At 36.9% G+C, this 21,809-nt stretch overlaps 1 protein-coding gene across 2 annotated transcripts in view; it reads right to left on the bottom strand.

The window, feature by feature from the left end:
• Window positions 1–21,809, bottom strand: part of TTC28 (tetratricopeptide repeat domain 28) — a 621,782-nt gene that overhangs the window by 582,273 nt on the left and 17,700 nt on the right. For both annotated transcript variants that reach the window (XM_055322350.1, XM_055322351.1), the window contains exon 2: window positions 5,215–5,493. In XM_055322350.1, coding sequence (XP_055178325.1) covers window positions 5,215–5,493 — 279 coding nt within the window. The remainder of the gene's footprint in view (window positions 1–5,214; window positions 5,494–21,809) is intronic.

Here is a 21,809-nt window from a genome sequence, read left to right as displayed (position 1 = left end):
CACCCAGGAGCCCCCAAAATAAATATATCTTTAAAAAAAAAAACTGCCTAGCACGCAGAAACATTCCATAAATAAATTTCTTACTAAAAAAATTGAAATTATAAAAAACATACATACTCCCAAAAGTGTGTAATAAAGGCACATATTAAGATTATCTAGCTTAGGGACGCCTGGGTGGCTCAGCGGCTGAGTGTTTGCCTTCGGCTGAGGGCATGATCCCAGAAGCCAGGATTAAGTCCTGCATCAGGCTCCCCATGAGGACCTGCTTCTCCCTCTGCCTGTGTCTCTGCCTCTCGATCTGTGTCTCTCATAAATAAATAAATAAAATCTTTTAAAAAATCACAAAGATTATCTAGCTTAAAAAATACCATTTTATGCTCCAATGCACTTATAAAATGTTTTTAGGGGGATCCCTGGGTGGCTTAGTGGTTTAGTGCCTGCCTTTAGCCAGAGTGTGATCCTGAAATCCCAGGATTGAGTCCCGCATGGGGCTCCCTGCATGGAGCCTGCTTCTCCCTCTGCCTGTGTCTCTGCCTCTCTCTCTCTCTCTGTCTCTCATGAATTAATAAATAAAATCTTTTTTAAAAAATATAAATAATTAATTGAAATGAGCAATAGACAATGAATGTTATATTCACAGAAGCTCAACGTAGCTTTCAGGGAAAGGTGAGAATTGAACTACACCTACTTAGCCAAATACTGGGAGTAAGGAAGAAAGCTCCAGGCACAGAGTTTGGCATAAACAGGAAGGAAGAAGAAAAAGGAAAAGACTGGATCAACAAGAAGAGTATATTTGTCAGCACAGTAGCAAGAAATAAAGGTGCAAATGTGACCACTTGTGCACTCTTGAATATCAGGTCACTTGAAACATGGAACAACAGAAAGTTTTTTTTTTTTAAACAAAGTTTTTCATGAGAACATTGTTACAATAAAAAATTTCACAACAAAAAAAAAGAAAAAAGAAAAAAGAAAAAAATTCACAACAAAATAAGAATGAAACAAGAATAACCTAGACTGTAATACTGGCTGTGGAAATAAACTGCATAAGATATATATGGAATACATTCAAGAAAGAATGTAGAATGGGACGCCTGGGTGGCTCAGCAGATGGGTGGTTGCCTTCGGCTCAGGTTGTGACACCGGGGTCCCAGGATCGAGTCCCACGTCGGGCTCCCTGCATGGAGCCTTCTTCTCCCTCCGTCCATGTCTTTGCCTCTCTCTCTCTGTGTCTCTCATGAATAAATAAATAAAATCTTTAAAAAAAAATTATAGCTAATCATGTCAAACAATACATAAAAAGAATAAGACATAATGACTGAGTGGTATTTATCCTGTGAATGCAAGTTTGGCCTAACATCCAAAAACAAAATCAATTTAATTTACCACACTAAAAGACTGAGAAAAAAAATTATGATTCCAACAAATGAAGAAAAATTGACAAGATTCAACACTCAGTCATAATAGAAATTAAAAGGAATATCTTCCACCAAATTAATGGCATCATCCTCAACAATGAAAAGCTCAATGCTTTCCCATGAAGATCAGGAATGACCAAAGAAGTTTGCTCTCACAATTTCTATTCAGAATCATACTGGATATCCTAACCAGTAAAATGGAGCAAGAGAAAGAAATAAAAATCATATGCAAAAGAAAGAAAGAACTGTCATTACTTACAGATTTTATGATCATGTACAAAAAGATCGTAAAGCATCTGCAAAAATTCCACTAGAACTTAAAAGTGAATTCAACACAGTTAACATGACATAAAGTACAAAAATATATTTCTGTAGACTATCAATGAAAAAATAGAAAATAAAAAATTTTAAATCAATCTATAATAGCATCAAAAAGCAAAATACTTATGGGCACCCCAGTGGCATAGTCAGTTAAGTATCTGATTCTTGGTTTCTGCTTAGGTTATGATCTCAGGGTCATGAGACTGAGCCCTTCATTGGGCTCTGTGCTCACCACAGAGTCTGCTTGTCCCTCTCCCTCCTCCTATGCCCTTCCCTCTCTACCTTTCCCCTACTCCATGCACATACATGCACAGGCATGTGCTCTCTCTCTCTCTCTCTAAAATAAATAAATAAAGTATTTTTAAAAAGCAAAATACTTAGGAATAATTTTTTTTAATTGTGCAAGAACTGAACACTAAAAACTACAAAAAGTTGCAATGGAAAATGAAAGGAAGAATAAATAAATGGACATCTATACCATGTTCATGGATTAGAAGACTGAACAACGTTAAGAAGGCAATTTTCTCCAATTTTCTCTAAAAGTTCAGTGCAATCCCATTAATTTCCAAGTAGGATTTCTGAATAAACTGATAAGCTGATTTTATAACTTACATAAAAATACAGAGAGAATAAGAAATACAATCCAGGGACACCTGGATGGCTCAACGGTTGAGCACCTGAGTATGGGGATCGAGTCCCACATCAGGCTCCCTGAAAGGAGCCTGCTTCTCCCTCTGCCCATGTCTCTGCCTCTCTCTATGTGTCTCTCATGAATAATAAATAAAATCCCTAAAAAAAAAGAAAAGAAAAGAAAAAAGAAAAAGAAAAACAATCCAGAAAAAGAAGAACAAAAATGGAAGACTCACAATATCTGATGTCAAGACATACAATAAAGCTAGTAATCAAGACTGTGTGGTTAGGGCATAGGTCAATGGAACAAAACAGAAACCAATAATAATCTCATACTTTTACAGTCAAATGGTTTGTGGCAAAGGTACCAAAGGTAGTTCAATGGGGAAAGGATAGCCTTTTCAATAAATGTTGCTGAAACACGGTTATCTGTATTGAAAAAAATAAATAAATCTTGACCTCTACCTCATATCATACCCCAAATGAATCATAAACCTAAAGGTAAAAAACTATGAAAATCCTAGAAGAAAACCTAAGAAAAACTTTATAACTCCGAGTAAGAGAAGTATGTCTTAAACAGGACACCAAAAAAATGAACATAAACGGACAACAGCTAAGAGACAGAGATAAGTATCATAATTTAGTAATAAGACTGGCTTATTCTTTTTGGGCAGCTTTCATATTGCTTTGTTCATACCTCTTTTGCAGCCCTTATCACACCAAAATCATTTTTCATTAAGACAAAATAGACATAAATAAAAGACTCTATCCAATCACTGGAGCCCTTAGATGTTTACATAAAAAATTACCACAGAGACAGACAGAAATTGGAATTTATGCTTCCCCTCATTAAACTAGACAATACTGACATCTCAGAGAAACACTTCAGAAAAGCAAAATGATTATAATAAAAAAGTTAGAAAAGCCAAAATGAAAAGAAAAATGAATTGGTAAAATTTTAAGACATATCTTTAAGGCAAAAGAGTACAAGTGAGCCTTCTTTTACATACTGAGTATATTCCTAGAAAAAATAAGTATAAAATAAAGTTTTTATGAAATGAAAAAAACTATGCAGCAGTAGAAATTTCTTTATAAATTAATTTTATTATAAATCCCATTGGGTTTTTATTTTCTTATTTATCTGATAGAGCAAAAGATCTTCACTTACTATACAGGGAAAAAATCAGAAACTAAAACTTGATAGAAGTTACCTTAAAAGGTTCATTTTCACCTATAATCATAAAAGTGCACCTTTTAAAATCATTTTTTTGTGTTAAATCACAAGAGGTTAACAAAAGGAAGGAGAATGACACAGAAAAAGGAAAAAAGATAAACAGTTTTACAGTGTTCAAAATAGACAGTGCCTAGGTGGCAGCTGGTTAAGAAACTGATTCTTGGTGGTTTCAGCTAAGGTCATGATTTCAAAGTCATGGGATCAAGCTCCATATCTGAAGTCTACACGTAAAACTCTCACTCTCCCTCTCCCTCTGCCCCTCCCCATTGTGTTCTCTCTCTCTCTTTCTCTCTCTCTCTCTCTGAAATAAATGAATTTTTAAAAATATTCACAAATATAAGAACATAAAATATCCAGACCCAAAGAAAGAAGGAATGGAGATACTTAATTTGAAAATTAAGCTATTTATCAGGCTCACTGCATCAACCACAGGTTTAAAAAAAAAAAAAGGAAAAGAAAAAGAAAAAGAGAAGACACTAGCTAAGTCTTGCTGGAATAGTTTACTAATTTGTACCTTTAATAAAAATGTCACAATCACAGCTATTATTTATCAAACACATACCATGTACAAGTAACAAATTATCTCTCTTAAGTAGCCTTAAAAGAGAGGTATTATTATCCCATTTATCTTAACCCCAGAGGGGTTAAAAAGCCATACTGTTATTAGCAAAAGAGAAAGAATTTTAACCTGGGTCTGTCCTTTGATAACTGCATTCTAACTCCCAAATGGTGTCATATAACAATTTTTTAAAACAGATTTTGTTTAGTTTACGATAATTATAGTTATAAAAGAACTCTTTTTAGGAATTACAAAATACTAAAAAATTCATGAAGCAGCAGCAACACTGGAAATTCCACTGAAAGAGGTCAAAAGTACCCATCAGAGTTAAAGTATAAATTAATATGATTATGACATTAATAAGACAATAAAAATATTTTTTAAATCTCTAGCAAATATCCATTAACTTTGTTAACATAACAGAAAGCCACGAATGGGATCAAATGCTTTTGTGGTTCAGTAAAAAAAATATCTCAAACATTTCAGTACATCTTAGGAAACTTTTTCTAAAATAGACTGGGGGTTAGATGGTAAATAGGCACACTGGAAACAAAGTATATACAAAACAAAGATAATTCAAGCCTTAAACCATTCAAGGGAACAGAGATCATTAAAATGATGTATTCATGGAAAAAACTGTTTCTCCGATTAAATATCATTCTGAAAACAAGTAGTCATTGACAAGGAATATTAAAACTAATTATTTTCAACTTTTTTCAAGAAAAAAAAGAAACCATTCCCATATAAACATCTGTGCAAAAAGGAAATGTCAAAACCTATGCAAATGACTAACATGTATCTTATTAAGGAACTAGTGGGGGAAAAAATGCCAATTTCAAATATACAGGAAAAGAATTAAACTTGAATATGGAGAGTACAGTTTCAAAGCATTAAAAGGGGAAGCCATTCAACTAGTGTACCAGCTCAATGAGGCCATTCTACACTTTGCTGATTTACAGACTATTAAAATATTAATAACTACAAATTCAATTAAATGTTACATTAAAATAAGAAATCAGCACAAATGATTCTATGAAATTAAATGATATTTCTACCTTTGGCCATTTGGGATTGAGAAGTCGAGCTTTGATTGCATCATCCAGTGCCTTGTCATACTGCTGGATTTTCATATAGGCTGCAGATCTATTGCTGTATAAGATGCAGTTCTGTGGGTCAACAGCCAGGGCTTCATTGTACAGAACAATAGCTGTGTGAAAATCACCATCATGACAGGCCTGGTTACTCTGACGAACCTTCTCAACAAATTCAGCTTTGCTCAACACTGGTCCATCGGGACTTCTCCGACCAATAGTCTTAGCACCAAAGAGAGGAATCTACAAAGAAAGAAACTTTGTCAGATAATCCAGATGGTTTCCTTTTCTGAACTTCAAGAGAACAGGGACATTCTTCATAGACTGCTTTACAAAGAAAACTTTTGTATCCTGAAAGACAAGAAACTTTCCAAGAAGCACCTAACATAGTACCTTGAATGCATATGCATATATATATATTTTTTTAAGATTTTATTTATTTATTCATGAGAGACAGAAAGAGAGAGGCAGAGACATACGCAGAGGGAAAAGCAGGCTCCCTGCAGGGAGCCCAGTGTGGGACTCGATCCCGGGACTCCAGGACCATGCCCTGAGCCGAAGGCAAGGTTCAACCACTGAGCCACCCAGGTGTCCCTGTTTTTATTTATATATATGGCTATAAACATATATATTTACATTTTTTTTATTGAGAGTGTGAATGAATGAATGTATGTAGAAGAAAGCTCGGGCTTTTCTTGGTAACTTACAGTTAATACTAAGGGAGGGCACCTGGCTGGCTCAGTTGGTACAGCATGGGACTCTCGATCTCAGGGTCCTGAGTTCGAGCTCCACATTGAGTGTAGAGATTATATACATACATATATACAGACAGACAGACAGACAGACATATGTAAAGTTATAGTAAGGGAAAGAATGCAAATATAAGCCAAGTAGAAAAATATGATCTCAATCATATTAAGATGGCTGCACTTAAAAAGATGAAAGAAACAAAATCAAAATATTAACTATGCTGAGTTATCTCTGAATATAAAATTATGGGTTATTTTTATTTCCTTAAAATTTTCTCTTATCCAAATGTTACACAATGAGCATATGTAAGTTTTAAATTTAAAAAAAAAAAAAAAACAACTTAGGGCAGCCCAGGTGGCTCAGCGGTTTAGTGCCGCCTTCAGCCCAGGGCCTGATCCTGGAGACCTAGGATTGAGACCCACGTCAGGGTCCTGCATGGAGCCTGCTTCTCCCTATACCTGTGTCTCTGCCTCTCTCTCGCTCTCTCTCTCTCTCTCTCTGTGTGTGTCTCATGAATAAATAAATAAAATCTTTAAAAAAAAACTTATAAGGGATCCCTGGGTGGCGCAGCGGTTTGGCGCCTGCCTTTGGCCCAGGGTGCGATCCTGGAGACCCGGGATCGAATCCCACATCGGGCTCCCGGTGCATGGAGCCTGCTTCTCCCTCTGCCTGTGTCTCTGCCTCTCTCTCTCTCTCACTGTGTGCCTATCATAAATAAATAATAAAAAAAAAAACTTATAAAACATAAATTTTAGGAGCACCTGGGTGGCTCAGTCAGTTACGCATCTGACTTTTTTTTTTTTTTTTTTTAAGCATCTGACTCTTGATCTCAACTCAGATCTTGATCTCAGGGTGGTAACTTCAAGCCCCAAATTGGGATCCACGCTAGGTGCAGAACCTACTTAAAAAAAAATAAATGGGATCCCTGGGTGGCTCAGTAGTTCAGTGCCTGCCTTCGGCCCAGGGTGTGATCCTGGAGTCCTGGGATTGAGTCCCGCATCGGGCTCCATGTATGGGAGGGAGCCGGTGTCTCTGCCTCTCTCTCTCTCTCTCTCTCTCTCTCTCTCTCTCTCTCTCTGTGTCTCTCATAAATAAATAAAATCTAAATCTTTAAAATAAAAAAATAAACACATAAATTTTAATGTGTCAAAGAATATTTATAGACTGGCAAATTTGGTAAATTGGCTATTACCATGGAATTTCAAGGAAAAATGTCAGTTTTTGAAAATCACCAAAAAGAAAAAGAAATCTACTGTAAACTGTATCTTGGCAATTTAAGACCTGTTTTTTATGTTGATTTTTTTCCAAATCATTAAGTTTTCTATGACTTAATTTAATAATAGTGACCTTAAAGCCAAAAGGAGTGAATGAGTCAAATGTTACTCATTTTTAAAACAGGAAAATTATGAACTGCATCAGAATCCCAAGAGAAGAAATTTAAGACAGCAGTATCCAGAGTGACAGTTCACAATTCTAAGAAGGCTAGCCCTAAGTAAAATTAAAAGTATAAAAGTGTAATCTGCTTCCCTGTGTCTTTAAGATTAAGTCCACTCCCTCCATTTAAGAGGACAGCAATATTTACAAAAAAATCAGACTCCTCAAAAAGATACATGCATTAAAAAGGACAAATTCCACAGAAAGGAGGAAGAAAGGCAGAGTTGATCTCCTAAATAGGCAACCACTATTCTTCCTGATTACAGGGAAATCATGTCCTAGATTTCCAGGACAATTTGAAATATTAAAATATCCTAGAAATTTCAAATATCAATATCCAAGTTACATACCTCAACTTTATGAACCAAGTGGCTAACTAAGAATGTATTCTGGCAGTTGTTTTAAATTATGATCATGAAACATATTGCTCAAAAATGAATGGACTGAGGTGCCTGGGTGGCTCAGTTGGTTAAGCCTCTGCCTTCAACTCAGGTCATGATATCAGGGTCCTGGGATCGACCCCTATATCTGGCTCCCTGTTCAAGGGGAGTCTGCTTCTCCCTCTGCCCCTCACCCTGTTCCTACTCTCTCTCCCTTACTCACTCTCTCTGAAATAAATGAATAAAATCTTTTTTTTTAAAAAAAGGAAGAATGGGATCCCTGGGTGGTGCAGCGGTTTGGCGCCTGCCTTTGGCCCAGGGCGCAATCCTGGAGACCAGGGATCGAATCCCACATCGGGCTCCCGATGCATGGAGCCTGCTTCTCTCTCTTCTCTCTCTCTCTCTCTCTCTCTCTCTCTCTCTCTGTGACTATCATAAATAAATAAAAAAAATTTTAAAAAAAATACTAAGGAATTCTAACATCATCATTACCACCAAGTGTCCACATATTGAAAAGAAAAAGGTACTCTAGTAAGTGTCCACAGAAACTTCTAATTTGTCAAAATATGTCTGTTCCTACCAAGATAGTGACAACATGGTCCTTAGGAGACTAATAAATAGTATTTTGTGTATAGTTAAAAAAAGGAATATAATTTACCTAGTTCCTCTTTATCTTCTCAGCTATTCATAAGCTCAGCATAACACAGAGAAAAAAAGACTCTGGCATATATTTTTCAGATTTTATATATATATGTATAATATAAAATATAATATATATAACTACAGATGTATAGCTGGCCATATTAAATTCAGAAACAACTGGAGTGAATAGTACTACTTATGGAAATTTTAAAAAATAAAGTAAAAAAATTTTTTAAAGATTTTATTTATTTATTCATGAGAGACACAGGAAGAGAGGCAGAGACACAGGCAGAGGGAGGTGACACAGGCTCAATGCAAGGAGCCCGATGTGGGACTCAATCCTAGGAATCCAGGATCACACCCTGAGCCAAAGGCAGATGCTCAACTGCTGACCCACCCAGACATCCCAAAAAATGAAATTTTGAATCACTAATTTAATTGCTTATGATATTTTCTTTCCTCATATATTTCTCATATTTACAGTTTATGGATGTCAACATATATTAACATTGTTACTTTTTTCTGACCTTCTGACAAACTCATCTTGAAATGGTGGTGGCAATTACACATAGATGAAACAGGCTCAAAATATTCAGCCACCACATACAATTATCAAACCATAATCATTCCATGCCAGTTATAAATTTTGATTATTCAAATGATATAGAAAAATATTTATCATCCTCTCTATTAAAAAATTATAGGTGAATCAAAGAATTAAATATTTAAAATTGTGAATTACTAAAATAAAACGGAAGAATTTTTCATTATATAAGCTGAAGGAGGCCTTTCTAAGCACAACAAAAAATCTAAAGACATAGTAGAAGGGCAGCCTGGGTGGCTCAGCAGTTTAGCGCTGCCTTCGGCCCAGGGTATGATCCTGGAGACCCAGGATCGAGTCCTATATTGGGTTCCCTCTATGGAGCCTGCTTCTCCCTCTGCCTGTGTCTCTGCCTCTCTCTCTCTCTCTCTCTCTCTGTGTCTGTCATGAATAAATAAATAAAATCTTTAAAAAAAATTGATCTGTCACTCATCTTTTTGCTTTTTTTAAATCTATTTTTCCATATAGATATTTAAAATTTTTATGTAGTCAAATTAATCAGTCTTTTCTATTTTTTGAAAACATATATTTTTTTATTTATTCATGAGAGACACAGAGAGAGAGAGAGAGAGAGAGAGAGAGGCAGAGACACAGGCAGAGGGAGAAGGAGGCCCCATGCAGGGAGCCCAACGTGGAACTCGATCCTGGGTCTCCAGGATCAGCCCTGTGACGAAGGCAGCGCTAAACTGCCAAGCCACAGGGGCTGCCTAACAAATCAATTTTTAAAAACTCTTGTGACACACAACAAAAGGCTCATTTTCTTACTATATAAAAATCTACAAATAGATAAGAAAAAAACAATCCAGTGGACATAGGAAAATTGAAGAAGGATATGTACAGACAGATCATAAGAAAGAAACTCCAAATGGCTTCTAGGCACATTATTTTTAATGTGTGACTTCATTTTTTTTAAGATTATTTATTTATTTATTAATTCATGAGAGACGCAGAGAGAGAGAGGCAGAGATATAGGCAGAGAGAGAAGCAGGCTCCACACAGGGAGCCCAATGTGGAACTCCATCCAGGAACTCCAGTATCTTGTCTTGGGCCAAAGGCAGGCACTCAATAGCTGAGCCATCCAGGCATCCCATGACTTCGGTTTTGTTTATTTATTAAAAGTAAGCTCTAGGCCCAACATGGGGATTGAACTCACAATCTTGAGATCAAGAGTTGTATGCTCTACAAACTGAGCCAGCCAGGCGCCCCATGACTACAGTTATTTTTGTTTTTTAAGATTTTATTATACATCTGTCAGAGAGAGAGAGCATATGCAGGGGAAGCAGCAGGAAGAGAGAAAGACAGGTTCCCCACTGAGAAAGGAGCCCAATGTGGGACTCAATCCCAGGACCCTGAGATCATGCATGACCTAAGCCAAAGGCAGATGCTTAACTGTATGAGCCACCCAAGCATCCTTCCTTCAGTTATTTTAAAAGAAAATTAAATCCTGTGATACTATTTCTCTTCTCACACTAGTGGAAAAAAATTATCATTCCACTTTCATAGTAAGGGATAAGGAAAATGCTACATTCATACATTGTTGATGGAACTAGAAACTAATATTTCTTTACAGAAAAAGTAAGGAATAGCTACAAAAATGTAAAAAGATACATATCCTTTGAATTCTAGAAATTTCTCCACTTCAGGTAATTTATCCTTCAGATACATTTACCTATATAAACAAAGTCACATATATAAGAATATTCATAACAGCATCATTTGTATTGGCATGAGGTTAGAAATGACCTAAATGTCAGACAACAGGAAAACAAACAAATTAGTTTTCATAGATCAATATAATTGATACTACAAATCTAGCCAAAAGAATGAGGCAGATTTTATATACTGATATGGAAAGATAGAAAAAATCAAGTTGTAGAAGAGAGATATAGAATATGTTATCTTCCATGAAAAAAAGGGGGAAGGAAAAAATGCATACATGTACACACATTTATGTGCTTAAATATACATGGATTAATTATGCCAGAAACAATATATAAACCAGTAGAATAACTGCCTCAAAAGAGAGTTGTTTGAAGACTGGAAGGTAGGAGTAGGAAAGGAACCAACATTTCTATTTTGTACTGTCTGATACTTTATTATATGCATATATTACCTATTTTTTCAAAATACAAAAAAAAAAATCTGAAAACAGCATAGCTTACGTTATATACCAGGGCACACATGTGTAGTAGAATCTGTTCACCGTCTAAGTGTGTTTGTCTAAGAAGACAAAAGTAAGATAAAAAAGTCAACCTTTGTACCTGGCCCAGAGCTGCACTGCCTAGAGGAAGGGGCATGCCACTTTCTACATCTTACAAAATCTCTCTTCACTCACCAAGCTATTCTTATGCCTAGAGAGAAGGAATATTTTTAAATTTACACAAAGGCCCATATGGATAAGCAAAGGGTACACATAAGTTGTGTATTTTTTTTAAGCCTTTACTTACTTATGAGAGATACAGAGAGAATGGCAGAGACATAGGCAGAGAGAGAAGCAGGCTCCATGCAGGGAGCCCCATGTGGGACTCGATCCTGGGATTCCAGGATCATGCCCTGGGCTGAAGGCAGATGCTTAACCACTGAGCCACCCAAGTGTCCCTAATTGTATATTTTTAAAACAAAATAGAAAATAGGGCACCTGGATGGCCCAGTCAATTAAAAGTCTGACTCGTGATTTCAGCTCAGGTTGTGATCTCTGGATCGTAAGATCAAGCCCTGCATTGGGCTCCACACTCACCTCAGAGTCTATTTGAGATTCTCTCCCTCTGCCCCTCCCTCTGCTCAGGCACACACTCTATCAAATAAATAAATAAAATCTTAATAAAAAATAAATAAATAAAATCTTAATAAAAAATAAATAATTAAAATAAAATAGATAAGGCAAATTTTCACTAGAGAATTGGCCATATAATAAAGAATTCAGGGCAGCCCGGATGGCTCAGTGGTTAGCACCGCCTTCAGCCCAGGGCGTGATCCTGGAGACCCGGGATCGAGTCCCGCGTCAGGCTTCCTGCATGGATCCTGCTTCTTCCTCTACCTGTTTCTCCCTCTGCCTGTGTCTCTGCCTCTCTGTCATGAAGAAATAAAAATAAAATTAAAAAAAATAAAATAAATAAAAAATAAAAATAAAGAAGTCAATGTACATTCCAAAGCTAAACTATATGATATCTCAAATTAACAACTTTGTAGATGGGTTTATAAGATGTGACATAACAAATGGATTAATAAAGCAGAGGAAAACTCCATTAAAAATACCGAAAATGAAATATACCCAAAAAGAAACGATTGGGGGGAGAAAGTAGGTACATAAGAGACATAATAAGAAACATGCTCAAGAAGTCTAACACACATATAATTGAAATCCCAGAAAAAAGAGAAGTAAATGCAGTATTTGAATACCTCATGACCAACAATTTTCTAAAACTAATGATAGACATCAATTCATAGAATATTGAACCAACTGTTTTAGGAACTTCATTCCCCCCTCCAAAAAAGAATTTCATCCAACCCCAAGATATCACAAAGAATACTAGATCTACACATATCACAACCAAACTCCTAAAAACCAAAAACAAAGAGAAAATGTTAAAACAGTGGAAGGGGGAAAGACACACTATATTCAAAGCTTCAACCTTAATAGAAATGATGGAAGATGAAATAGCAGCTAACCAAAATTCTATACCCAGAGAAAATATTATTCAAAAATGAAGTTAAAACAGGAACCATCATACATTGCTGGTAGAATTTTAAATGATAAGACTGTTGTGGCAAACAGGTTTGGCACATTCTCAAGAAGTTAAACATAGAGGTACCATGTGATCCAGCAATTCCACTCCTAAGCATCTACCCAAATGAACTGAAAATGTGTGGACACAAATGTTTATATCAGCATTATTTATAAAAGTCATAAAGTGAAAATAATCCAAATGTCCATAAACCAACTGAATGAATACACAAAATGTGGCATAGCCATACAATTGAACCAGAAAAAGAAAATACTGATATACATAAGAACATAGATTAATCTTTAAAACACTATGTTAAGGGAAAGAAGCCAGATACAAAAAGCCATACTTTGTATGATTTACTTTATATTAAATGTCCATGAAAGGCATACTCACTGAGATCAAAAGCAAATTATGGTTGCCACAGGGTTAGAGGTAGGGGGAAAATGGGTCACCCAATGAGTAAGGGGTTTTTGAAGACGATAGAAATGTTCTAGAATTCGTGGTGATGGTTGTGAATATACTAAAAAACACTGTTGTACACTTTTAAATAGTGGATTTTATGGTATACTAATCATATCTCAATTTTTTATCTTTTTATTTTAAAGATTTTATTTATTTATTCATGACAGACACAGAGAGAGAGGCAGAGACACAGGCAGAGGAAGAAGCAGGCTCCATGCAGGGAGCCCGACATGGGACTCGATCCTGGGTCTCCAAGATCACGCCCTGGGCTGAAGGCAGGCACTAAACCACAGAGCCACCGCACCAAGGCTGCCCATATCTCAATTTTTTAAAAGGTAAAATAAATACTTGTACAAACAAAACAAAACTAAGGGAATTCATCCACAGGCCTGCACTAAAAGAAATGCTAAAATATATATTGAAGGAAAATGATCTTAGATAGAAACATGGAAATGTAGTAAAAAAATAATAAAAAAAATAAAAAAGAAAAAAAGAAAAAAGAAAAATAAAAAATAAAAAAAAGAAAAGAATAATAATTAGTATAGCTATAATGACTTGTGAAGTTTAAGGTATATGTATAAAATACAAATACAAGAGATAATGGAGATCTATTAGTAAACATGTTTTATGTCATACTGAGGAAGTCACTATGAGAAAGCATGCATTTCTAGAAATTATAAGAAGTTTTTATAAGTGTGACAATCTGCAGAATGCTAATATAAGAGTTCATAATTGTTTACTTCTCTATTTTCACTAAAAATTCAGAGCTTTTTAGGATTTTAAATTTCAACATATCCAGTTAAAGCCATTAAGCTTTGGAGAAAGGAATCTTTCGAAAATAATTTTATGCATGGTCATGACTGGCAAAGATTAGAATAAATTTCATTAAGCAAATAAGCTTTAATATAAAAATGAGGAGCTACAAAATTAGAATTGCTTTTCTCTCTGTTAAAAGGACAAAGTTTTCTCGGCTACTGGTCTGCTCTCAATAAGAGAGTATGAAAGGTTTTTCTTTAACAGATTCTCCTAGAAAACAAAGATTCTGTGTTTTGGCAAAATAATTTTATGTGCTGACTTAATCAGATGTCTGATTACTTAAGAAAACTGAATCTTCTCTATTAAAACAGCTAAGGTTTTTTGGAGTTTTGATTGTTTGGGTTTTTTTTTTTAATACAATTTAACTTTCTGTATTTGCCTGCAAAATCTTTTATTGTCACTCTTGTTAAATGGATAACTAAGTGTTGTTTTTACAATGACCTATTTGACCAACTATTTTAGGACCTTTGATATTTTTAACAAATTTCTCCAAATCAAATCCTAAATGAAGTCTTTTAACTTTGGGATTTTTCAGAGGATCCCCGAAACACCTTAAAAGATTTATTCTCCCTCCTTCTAAAAAGGGAAATGTTAGAAGCATCTGGGTGACTCAGGTTAAGCGTCCAACTCTTGATTTTAGCTCATGATCCCAAAGTGGTGAGATCAGGCCCCACATGGAGCTCTGCACTCAGCACAGAATCTGCTTGTCCCTCTGCCTCTACTCCTCCCCCTCCCCACATTCTCTCTCTCAAATAAACAAATTAAATCCTTAAAAAAAGATATTTTTTTTAAAGATTTTATGTATTTGTTCATGAGAGATACACAAAGAGAGAGGCAGAGACACAGGCAGAGGGAGAAGCAAGCTCCATACAGGGAGTCCAATGTGGGACTTGATCCCAGGATTCCGGGATTGTGCCCTGAGCCAATGGCAGACGCTCAACCGTTGAGCTGCTGCCGAGGCATCCCTTATTTTATTAAGATTTTATTTATTTTTTCATGAGAGACACACAGAGGCAGAGACATAAGCAGAGGGAGAAGGAGGCTCCCTGCAGGGAGCCCAATGTGGGACTCAATCCCAGGACATTGGAATCACACCCTGAGCCCAATGTAGACACTGAACCGCTCAACCACCCAGGCTTCCCTAAAAAGGGAAATTTTTAAATAATCGGGGCTATTTGTCATTATATTACATGGGAAGCATTATCAAATAAGAATACAAAATCTCGGCCTCTCTCTTTCTCATGAATATATAAATAAAATCTTTTAAAAAAAAACAAAAAAATACGAAGACTTCTTTTATATTTGTATACATATAATTTATAAGTGTGCTAGATATTGTATGAAATTCTTACAAATCTGATATTCCCTGATAATGTTTAGTCATAATTCCAGCTATTTTCAAGTGTTGTGTGTCACAGAAGTAACCAAATTTTCTTGTCTATTCCTTTATAATGAACTCTCATTAGATCTTTCTTTAACAATGGGCATTTTAAATCTTTATCATTTATAGAATAATTGTTTTACTCAGATGTTTTTGCAAAAGAGTTTCTGCAAAAGTGTTTCATCTTCTGGAAGATTCATGGAAAGAACTTTGACAAGTACAGTTTCTTACAGCTTTAAGATCACAAAACTGAACTGGATTCAAGCAAAACAAATATTAATTATATGGGACTGAATTAACTAAGGAGGACTATTATAAATTTTTATGACTTTTTGTCTGAAACATTGCTGTTTTGGTAATTTTGTCCAGATTTAAATTAACTTTTTCTCTTAAGCTACCTATGACTTACAATTTGGTAAAATACACCATTGTAAACAAAGGTAAAAGATTTACTTTTTCTTCCTGATGCCTCCAGAATTCAGAAATTTTTGAGTATTTTTTACAGCAAGATTTTTTTTTTTTTTTAAGATTTTATTTATTGGGATCCCTGGGTGGCACAGCGATTTAGCGCCTGCCTTTGGCCCAGGGCGCGATCCTGGAGACCCGGGATCAAATCCCACGTCGGGCTCCTGATGCATGGAGCCTGCTTCTCCCTCTGCCTATGTCTCTGCCTCTCTGTGTGTGTGTGTGTGACTATCATAAATAAATAAAAATTAAAAAAATTATTAAAAAAAAAGATTTTATTTATTTATTCATGAGAGACACAGAGAGAGAAAGGCAGGGGGAGAAGCAGGCTCCATGCAGGAGCCCAATGTGGGACTCCATCCCAGGTCTCCAGGATCAGGCCCTGGGCTGAAGGTGGCGCTAAACCGCTGAGCCACCCGGGCTGCCCAAGATAGTTCTTTACATAAGTTCAATAAGAGTCTGCTCTCCATAAGAGGACACAATTGGAAATATTGCCAAGACTGACTGGAATAGCACTGCAGGTAAAATCTAATGGTGAGCCCCTGGTTTGGCTTCCTGGCCTCAGAAGCTTTTAAGAGTCCAACCTGAGATAAAAAGTTTCAGCAAAAGAGCCTTAAAACGAGCTTATGATACATTACTATTCTTGCTCCACTTGTATAAATAATCAGACTACATGCAATTCAAATAAATTAGTTTTACTGTGATTAACTACTGTAAAAAAATGGGGTAAACGTACAAAGAAAAATTATGTTTGTGTATCTTTGTCTATATTAGCCTCTAATCCTGTCAATTTCCTGTGAGGTTTTGTAATATACCTGTAACTGGGGCAGCCCGGGTGGCTCAACGGTTTAGCACTGCCTTCAGCCCAGGGCGTGATACTGGAGACCCAGGATTGAGTCCCATGTTGGGCTCCCTACATGGAGCCTGCTTCTCCCTCTGCCTGTGTCTCTGCCTCTGTGTGTGTGTGTGTGTGTGTGTGTGTGTCTCATGAATAAAAAAAACAAAACAAAAGTAATAGACCTGTAACTGGACTAAACCTTGAATTCTAGTTTCCTCAAATATCTGGCTACAATTCTCCAAACTAACATTTCCAATTTTCTTCCACCCTTCTAATTTAGACTCTTTAAGGAAAAGAATCCTCTTGAACCTTGGAAGGAACTGTACCAGGTCTTCCTCACTATCCAGTTGGCAGCCGAAGTTCAGAGACTTGAATCTTGGGTATATATCTCACAGCTGAATACATATCCACCTGACATCTATGTGGTCCTATACACCAGCTGGAGACCTCAAAATTAAAACTAACTAAACAGAGGAGAAGCTGACATCAAGGTAAACTGCTCCCAAAATGCCACATCAAAACTTCAAACTTTAAACATGAATCCCTCTCTTCTCTTTCCTTTACTCTAGCATTGGCCTGGAAAGAGGATGCCATCACTCATGTCTCCCAGACCATTGCTAAGGGATTTTAAATGCTAGATTTTTTCATCAAAAACTCTGATCTGTCCATGATGCTAGAGATCCCCTGCTCTATTTCCCTGTCTCTGGTTAACAACCTCAAACTTGGGGGGCCTGGGTGGCTCAGGCAGTTACGTGTCCAACTCTTGATTTCAGCTCAGGTCATGATCTCAGGGTCATGAGATTAAGCACCAAGTCAGGATCAGTACTGGGTGTGAGCCTGCTTGGGATTCTTTATCTCCCTCTCCCTCTGTCCTTCCCACTCCCTCTATAAAACAAAACAAACACACACAACAAACAAAACATTCAAACTTGGGGAACTTTGTGTCCAAGCTCTATACACAGAAAGGGATATAGGTAAGGATAACCAGCATGAAAAAAAAAAGCCTGTGTGGCCTACAGACACTTAAAATTTTATCAGCCTCCATAGCTGTCACCTTTCCAGTAATGAGCCACAGATTCAAATGGGAATTACCAGGAGGCATTCGTGATTCAAGATCTGCTTCCATTGTCAGAGCCCTACTTCCCTAGCCAACACTACCTGCTGCACCTGGATTAACACCCAGGGGAAGGTGAAACTCAAGTTACATGAGCCTACTGAGCAAGCCACTTGGCTTAAAAAGGTGACTCCTTCAATGGGGGAATGTCTTTCTTTGACTCACCTGATTTTGATTGGTTTGGGTCTAAAAGACCATGGCTCGGAGGGAAGTAAACTCCAGACATTGGGAATTATCCTGTTTGTCATAGTCGTAGTAGTCTCCCTAGCATACACTGTATTCTCTCAAAATGAATGTTTGCTGACACTTAACACTAAGCAATTGATCTCCCTAAGACTAGAATATCAGTAAAGGAACAAAGAGAATGACCAACTTTAAAAAAAAATAGGAACCTGAAATTGTGCCCTGTGAATATCACAAGATTAAGCAAAAAAGGTTAATACAAGGGCACCTGGGTGGCTCAGTGGTTGAACGCCTGCTTTTGGCTCAGATCATGATCCCAGGGTCCTGGGACGGAGTACCGCATCAGGGGGGACTTGCAGGGACCCTGCTACTCCGTCTAGGTCTCTACTTCTCTCTGTGTCTCTCATGAATGAATAAATTAAATAGTTTTAAAAATAAAGTAATAAGCAAATAGTTAATACCTATGAATACCACACAAAGCATTGACAAACACTTCAAGAACTTCATAGCAATAGGTGGAAGTGACATTAACGCTTTAAATTTTGGGGGGCCCTGGGTGGTTTAGTGGGCCAAGCATCTGCCTTCAGGTCAGGTCATGATCTTGGGCTCCCTGCTCACTGGAGAGTCTGCTGCTCCCTCTCCCTCTGCCTCTTTCCCCCAGTTATGCTCTCTCACTCTCTCTCAAATAAATAAATGTTTTTAAAAATAAAAAATAAATAAAAATAAAAAATAAATTTATATCATATCTCTCAGCTAATGTAAGAGTCTGATAAAAAGGAATGAACTATTTATGGGCAGCCCGGGTGGCTCAGTGGTTTAGCGCCACCTTCAGCCCAGGGCATGATCCTGGAGACCCAGGATCAAGTCCCATGTCGGGCTCCCTACATGGAGCCTGCTTCTCCCTCTGCCTGTGTCTCTCATGAATAAATAAATAAAATCTTAAGAAAAAAAAAGGAATGAACTGTTTAAAAAAAAAACAAAAGGAACAGGCCCAAGATGGAGTTCACTTGCCCTAGGATAGCACACCAAGACTTAATATCTAACCTAATTGCAGTTTCAGCCTCTCAGGGATGTAACCTTTAACAACTCAGTTGGGAATTACCTGATCAGCACTACAGAGGTAATTTGCATGACGGGCACCCACCCTTCCCCCAGAAGGAAGGTGACCTTGCCTAAAACAATCTACCCTTTGTTAGAAAATTTTCTTCTTCTGCCCCCTTCTGCCCCCTTCTGCTTATAAAAGACCTCCATTCTGTACAGCTCCCCAGAGTTCCTTTCTACTGCTAGATAGAATGCTACTTGATTCCAGAGTCACTGAACAAAGCCAATTACACCTTCACATCTACTCAGTTGAATTTTTTTGGCAAACATAAATCTAGTATTCATAACTTTGCGTTTCTACACTGTTCTATTCACTTGAGATTATAAATCGATACCATTTTATTAGACTAACAACTAACTCCCTTTAGGACTAATATGAAAAATAATTTTGCTTGTTTACTCATAACAATCAAAATGCACAGGTCAAAATTAATTACTAAAATTTCAAACTCAACCAAATCACAAATACATGCAACTTAAATATTTAACATGTGAGCATAAATAACTTATGTCATGCCATTAAATTTCAAGAGGGTTTTTCAGCAATTAGGACATAATAATTCATGAGGGTATTATCTCTAAACTTACTGGTACTTTCGTGATTTTCTTTTTTGATAGGCATTAAAAATCACTAAATGACCTTGTTCCTGTTACAATATCCATTTTGTAAAAGTAAAATCATGATTCTCACACAAATGTGAAATGAACACACATCAAAGACTACTTAACTCATTTATTAATGACCCAGTAAAATATTACAACCAATTCAGAGGAGAATTCAAAATATCCCACATGTATTAGCAATCAGCAATGCTGAAAATGAATTTCTAAATAGATATAAACTGGCCTTTTCCAGGGGAGAAGGAAAATGAAATCAACAGTTCCTCCACCTGAAAATAATCATTTGCCTATCTATGAACAAGAATAATTTGGATTGGCAGCCCCGGTGGCACAGCGATTTAGCGCCGCCTGCAGCCCAGGGCGTGATCCTGGAGACCCTGGATCAAGTCCCACATCAGGCTCTCTGTATGATGCCTGCTTCTCCCTCTGCCTGTGTCTCTGCTTCTCCCTCTCTGTCTCTATGAATAAATAAATAAAATCTTTAAAATGAAAAAAAAGAATAATTTGGATTGCTAGCAGTTATCTATAACGAACAGAGCTGTGGAGTAGTTCAAAAACAATGAAAGGTGCAAACTTCATAGAATCCGATGACCCAGAAAGGTACAAGACATTCCAGACAACTTAGCTTTCCGTTGAAGATACTCAGTAATATTTTTCCAAATCCATTTCAGGTCTTTCACAATTTTTCCAGAGAATACTAAAGTAAAGTACACTAGGATCATGGAAAATGAACTATCTCTTATTGAAATAAATATGATCAAAAGAACCCTGCCATTAGATCATTTGAAGGAAGGGTACTACAAATAAACACACTCAATCCAGAACCTAGAATGCATAATTAATGAAAATACAATTCTCTGTGTTTTCAGCATCAATCAGAGGAGAATGAAACCTAGCTCAAGTATAGAAATGCTAAGGGAGAAGGGCTAGTTGAGGACAAAGTACAGCTGATATCCCACAAACAACTCCCACTCAGGGTGGGATACGTATGTCATCTTAATGTTAATGCCTTGCTAGAGGGAAAAACAATCTTTAACTTGACAATGGCAAAGCCTCCAGTATCTTGTAGGTCCTCCTTAGCATATGAAAATCCTTTTGAAATCTCCCTCTTTGCTTGCTTTCCCCCAACCCCAGGGTATATAATCGGCCACTCCTCACGGGCCCAGGGCAACCACTCTTCCTGCCCAGGGATCCTGTCCCCATGCTTTAATAAAACCATTTTGCACCAAAGATGTCAAGAATTCTTTCTTGGTCATCGGCTCCGGACCTCACCTATATTCAGAAGGATGGGACTCTCAACTTAACAGTCACCAGTACTCTTACAAACTGTGTATCTTAAACCAAGGTAAGGGTCATGGTTTGCAGGAAAGTTCCTTCCTTGGTCACCTTGATGTGACGTAGGCCAGGAGTGAACACCAGTGAGACATTTTTCGTGCAAAAAGGTGTTTTTATTAAAGAACGGGGACAGTGAGCAGAAAGAGCTGCACTGTGATCATGAGGAACAACTGACTATATTATCTTTTTTTTCTTTTAATTTTTTAAGTAGGCTCCATGCCCAGGGCAGAGCTCCAACACAGGGCTCAAACTCACGATTCTAAGATCAAAACCTGAGCTGAGATCAAGAGTTGGATTCTCAACCGACAAGCCACCTAGGCACCCCAATTATATACTTTAAAATGGCGTTGGGTAGATAGAGATAAAGGAAGTTTCTAAACAGGTCAAAGAAGACTTACAGGATCCTGCAGGTCTGCCTATTTTCAAGCTAGGTTTGTTTTTTGCCTCTAGCAAAGCATTAACATTAAGGCAGTTGTGAATTCCAGGAAGACGGTCATACTCTAGCCATCTCAGATATTTGTGAATGGGCTGCAAATTGTAAGGAAACTTATCTACATTTCTTTTGCCTTGTTTCTCCTTATCAATCTGACTAGTGTTCTGTAAGGTGTAAGACACGATTATAGTCTAACCCCTTCTCACCTCCATCTTTTTAAACTTAATTTTTAGAATCTGAAATAACTTTAACAAGATCTAGATCAGGGCTCAGCA

Source organism: Nyctereutes procyonoides, unplaced genomic scaffold (assembly GCF_905146905.1).
Source record: "Nyctereutes procyonoides isolate TBG_1078 unplaced genomic scaffold, NYPRO_anot_genome, whole genome shotgun sequence".
NCBI lineage: Eukaryota > Metazoa > Chordata > Mammalia > Carnivora > Canidae > Nyctereutes > Nyctereutes procyonoides.
Note: the sequence above shows the minus strand (reverse complement) of the source record. Positions and strands in the feature narration are given on the sequence as shown.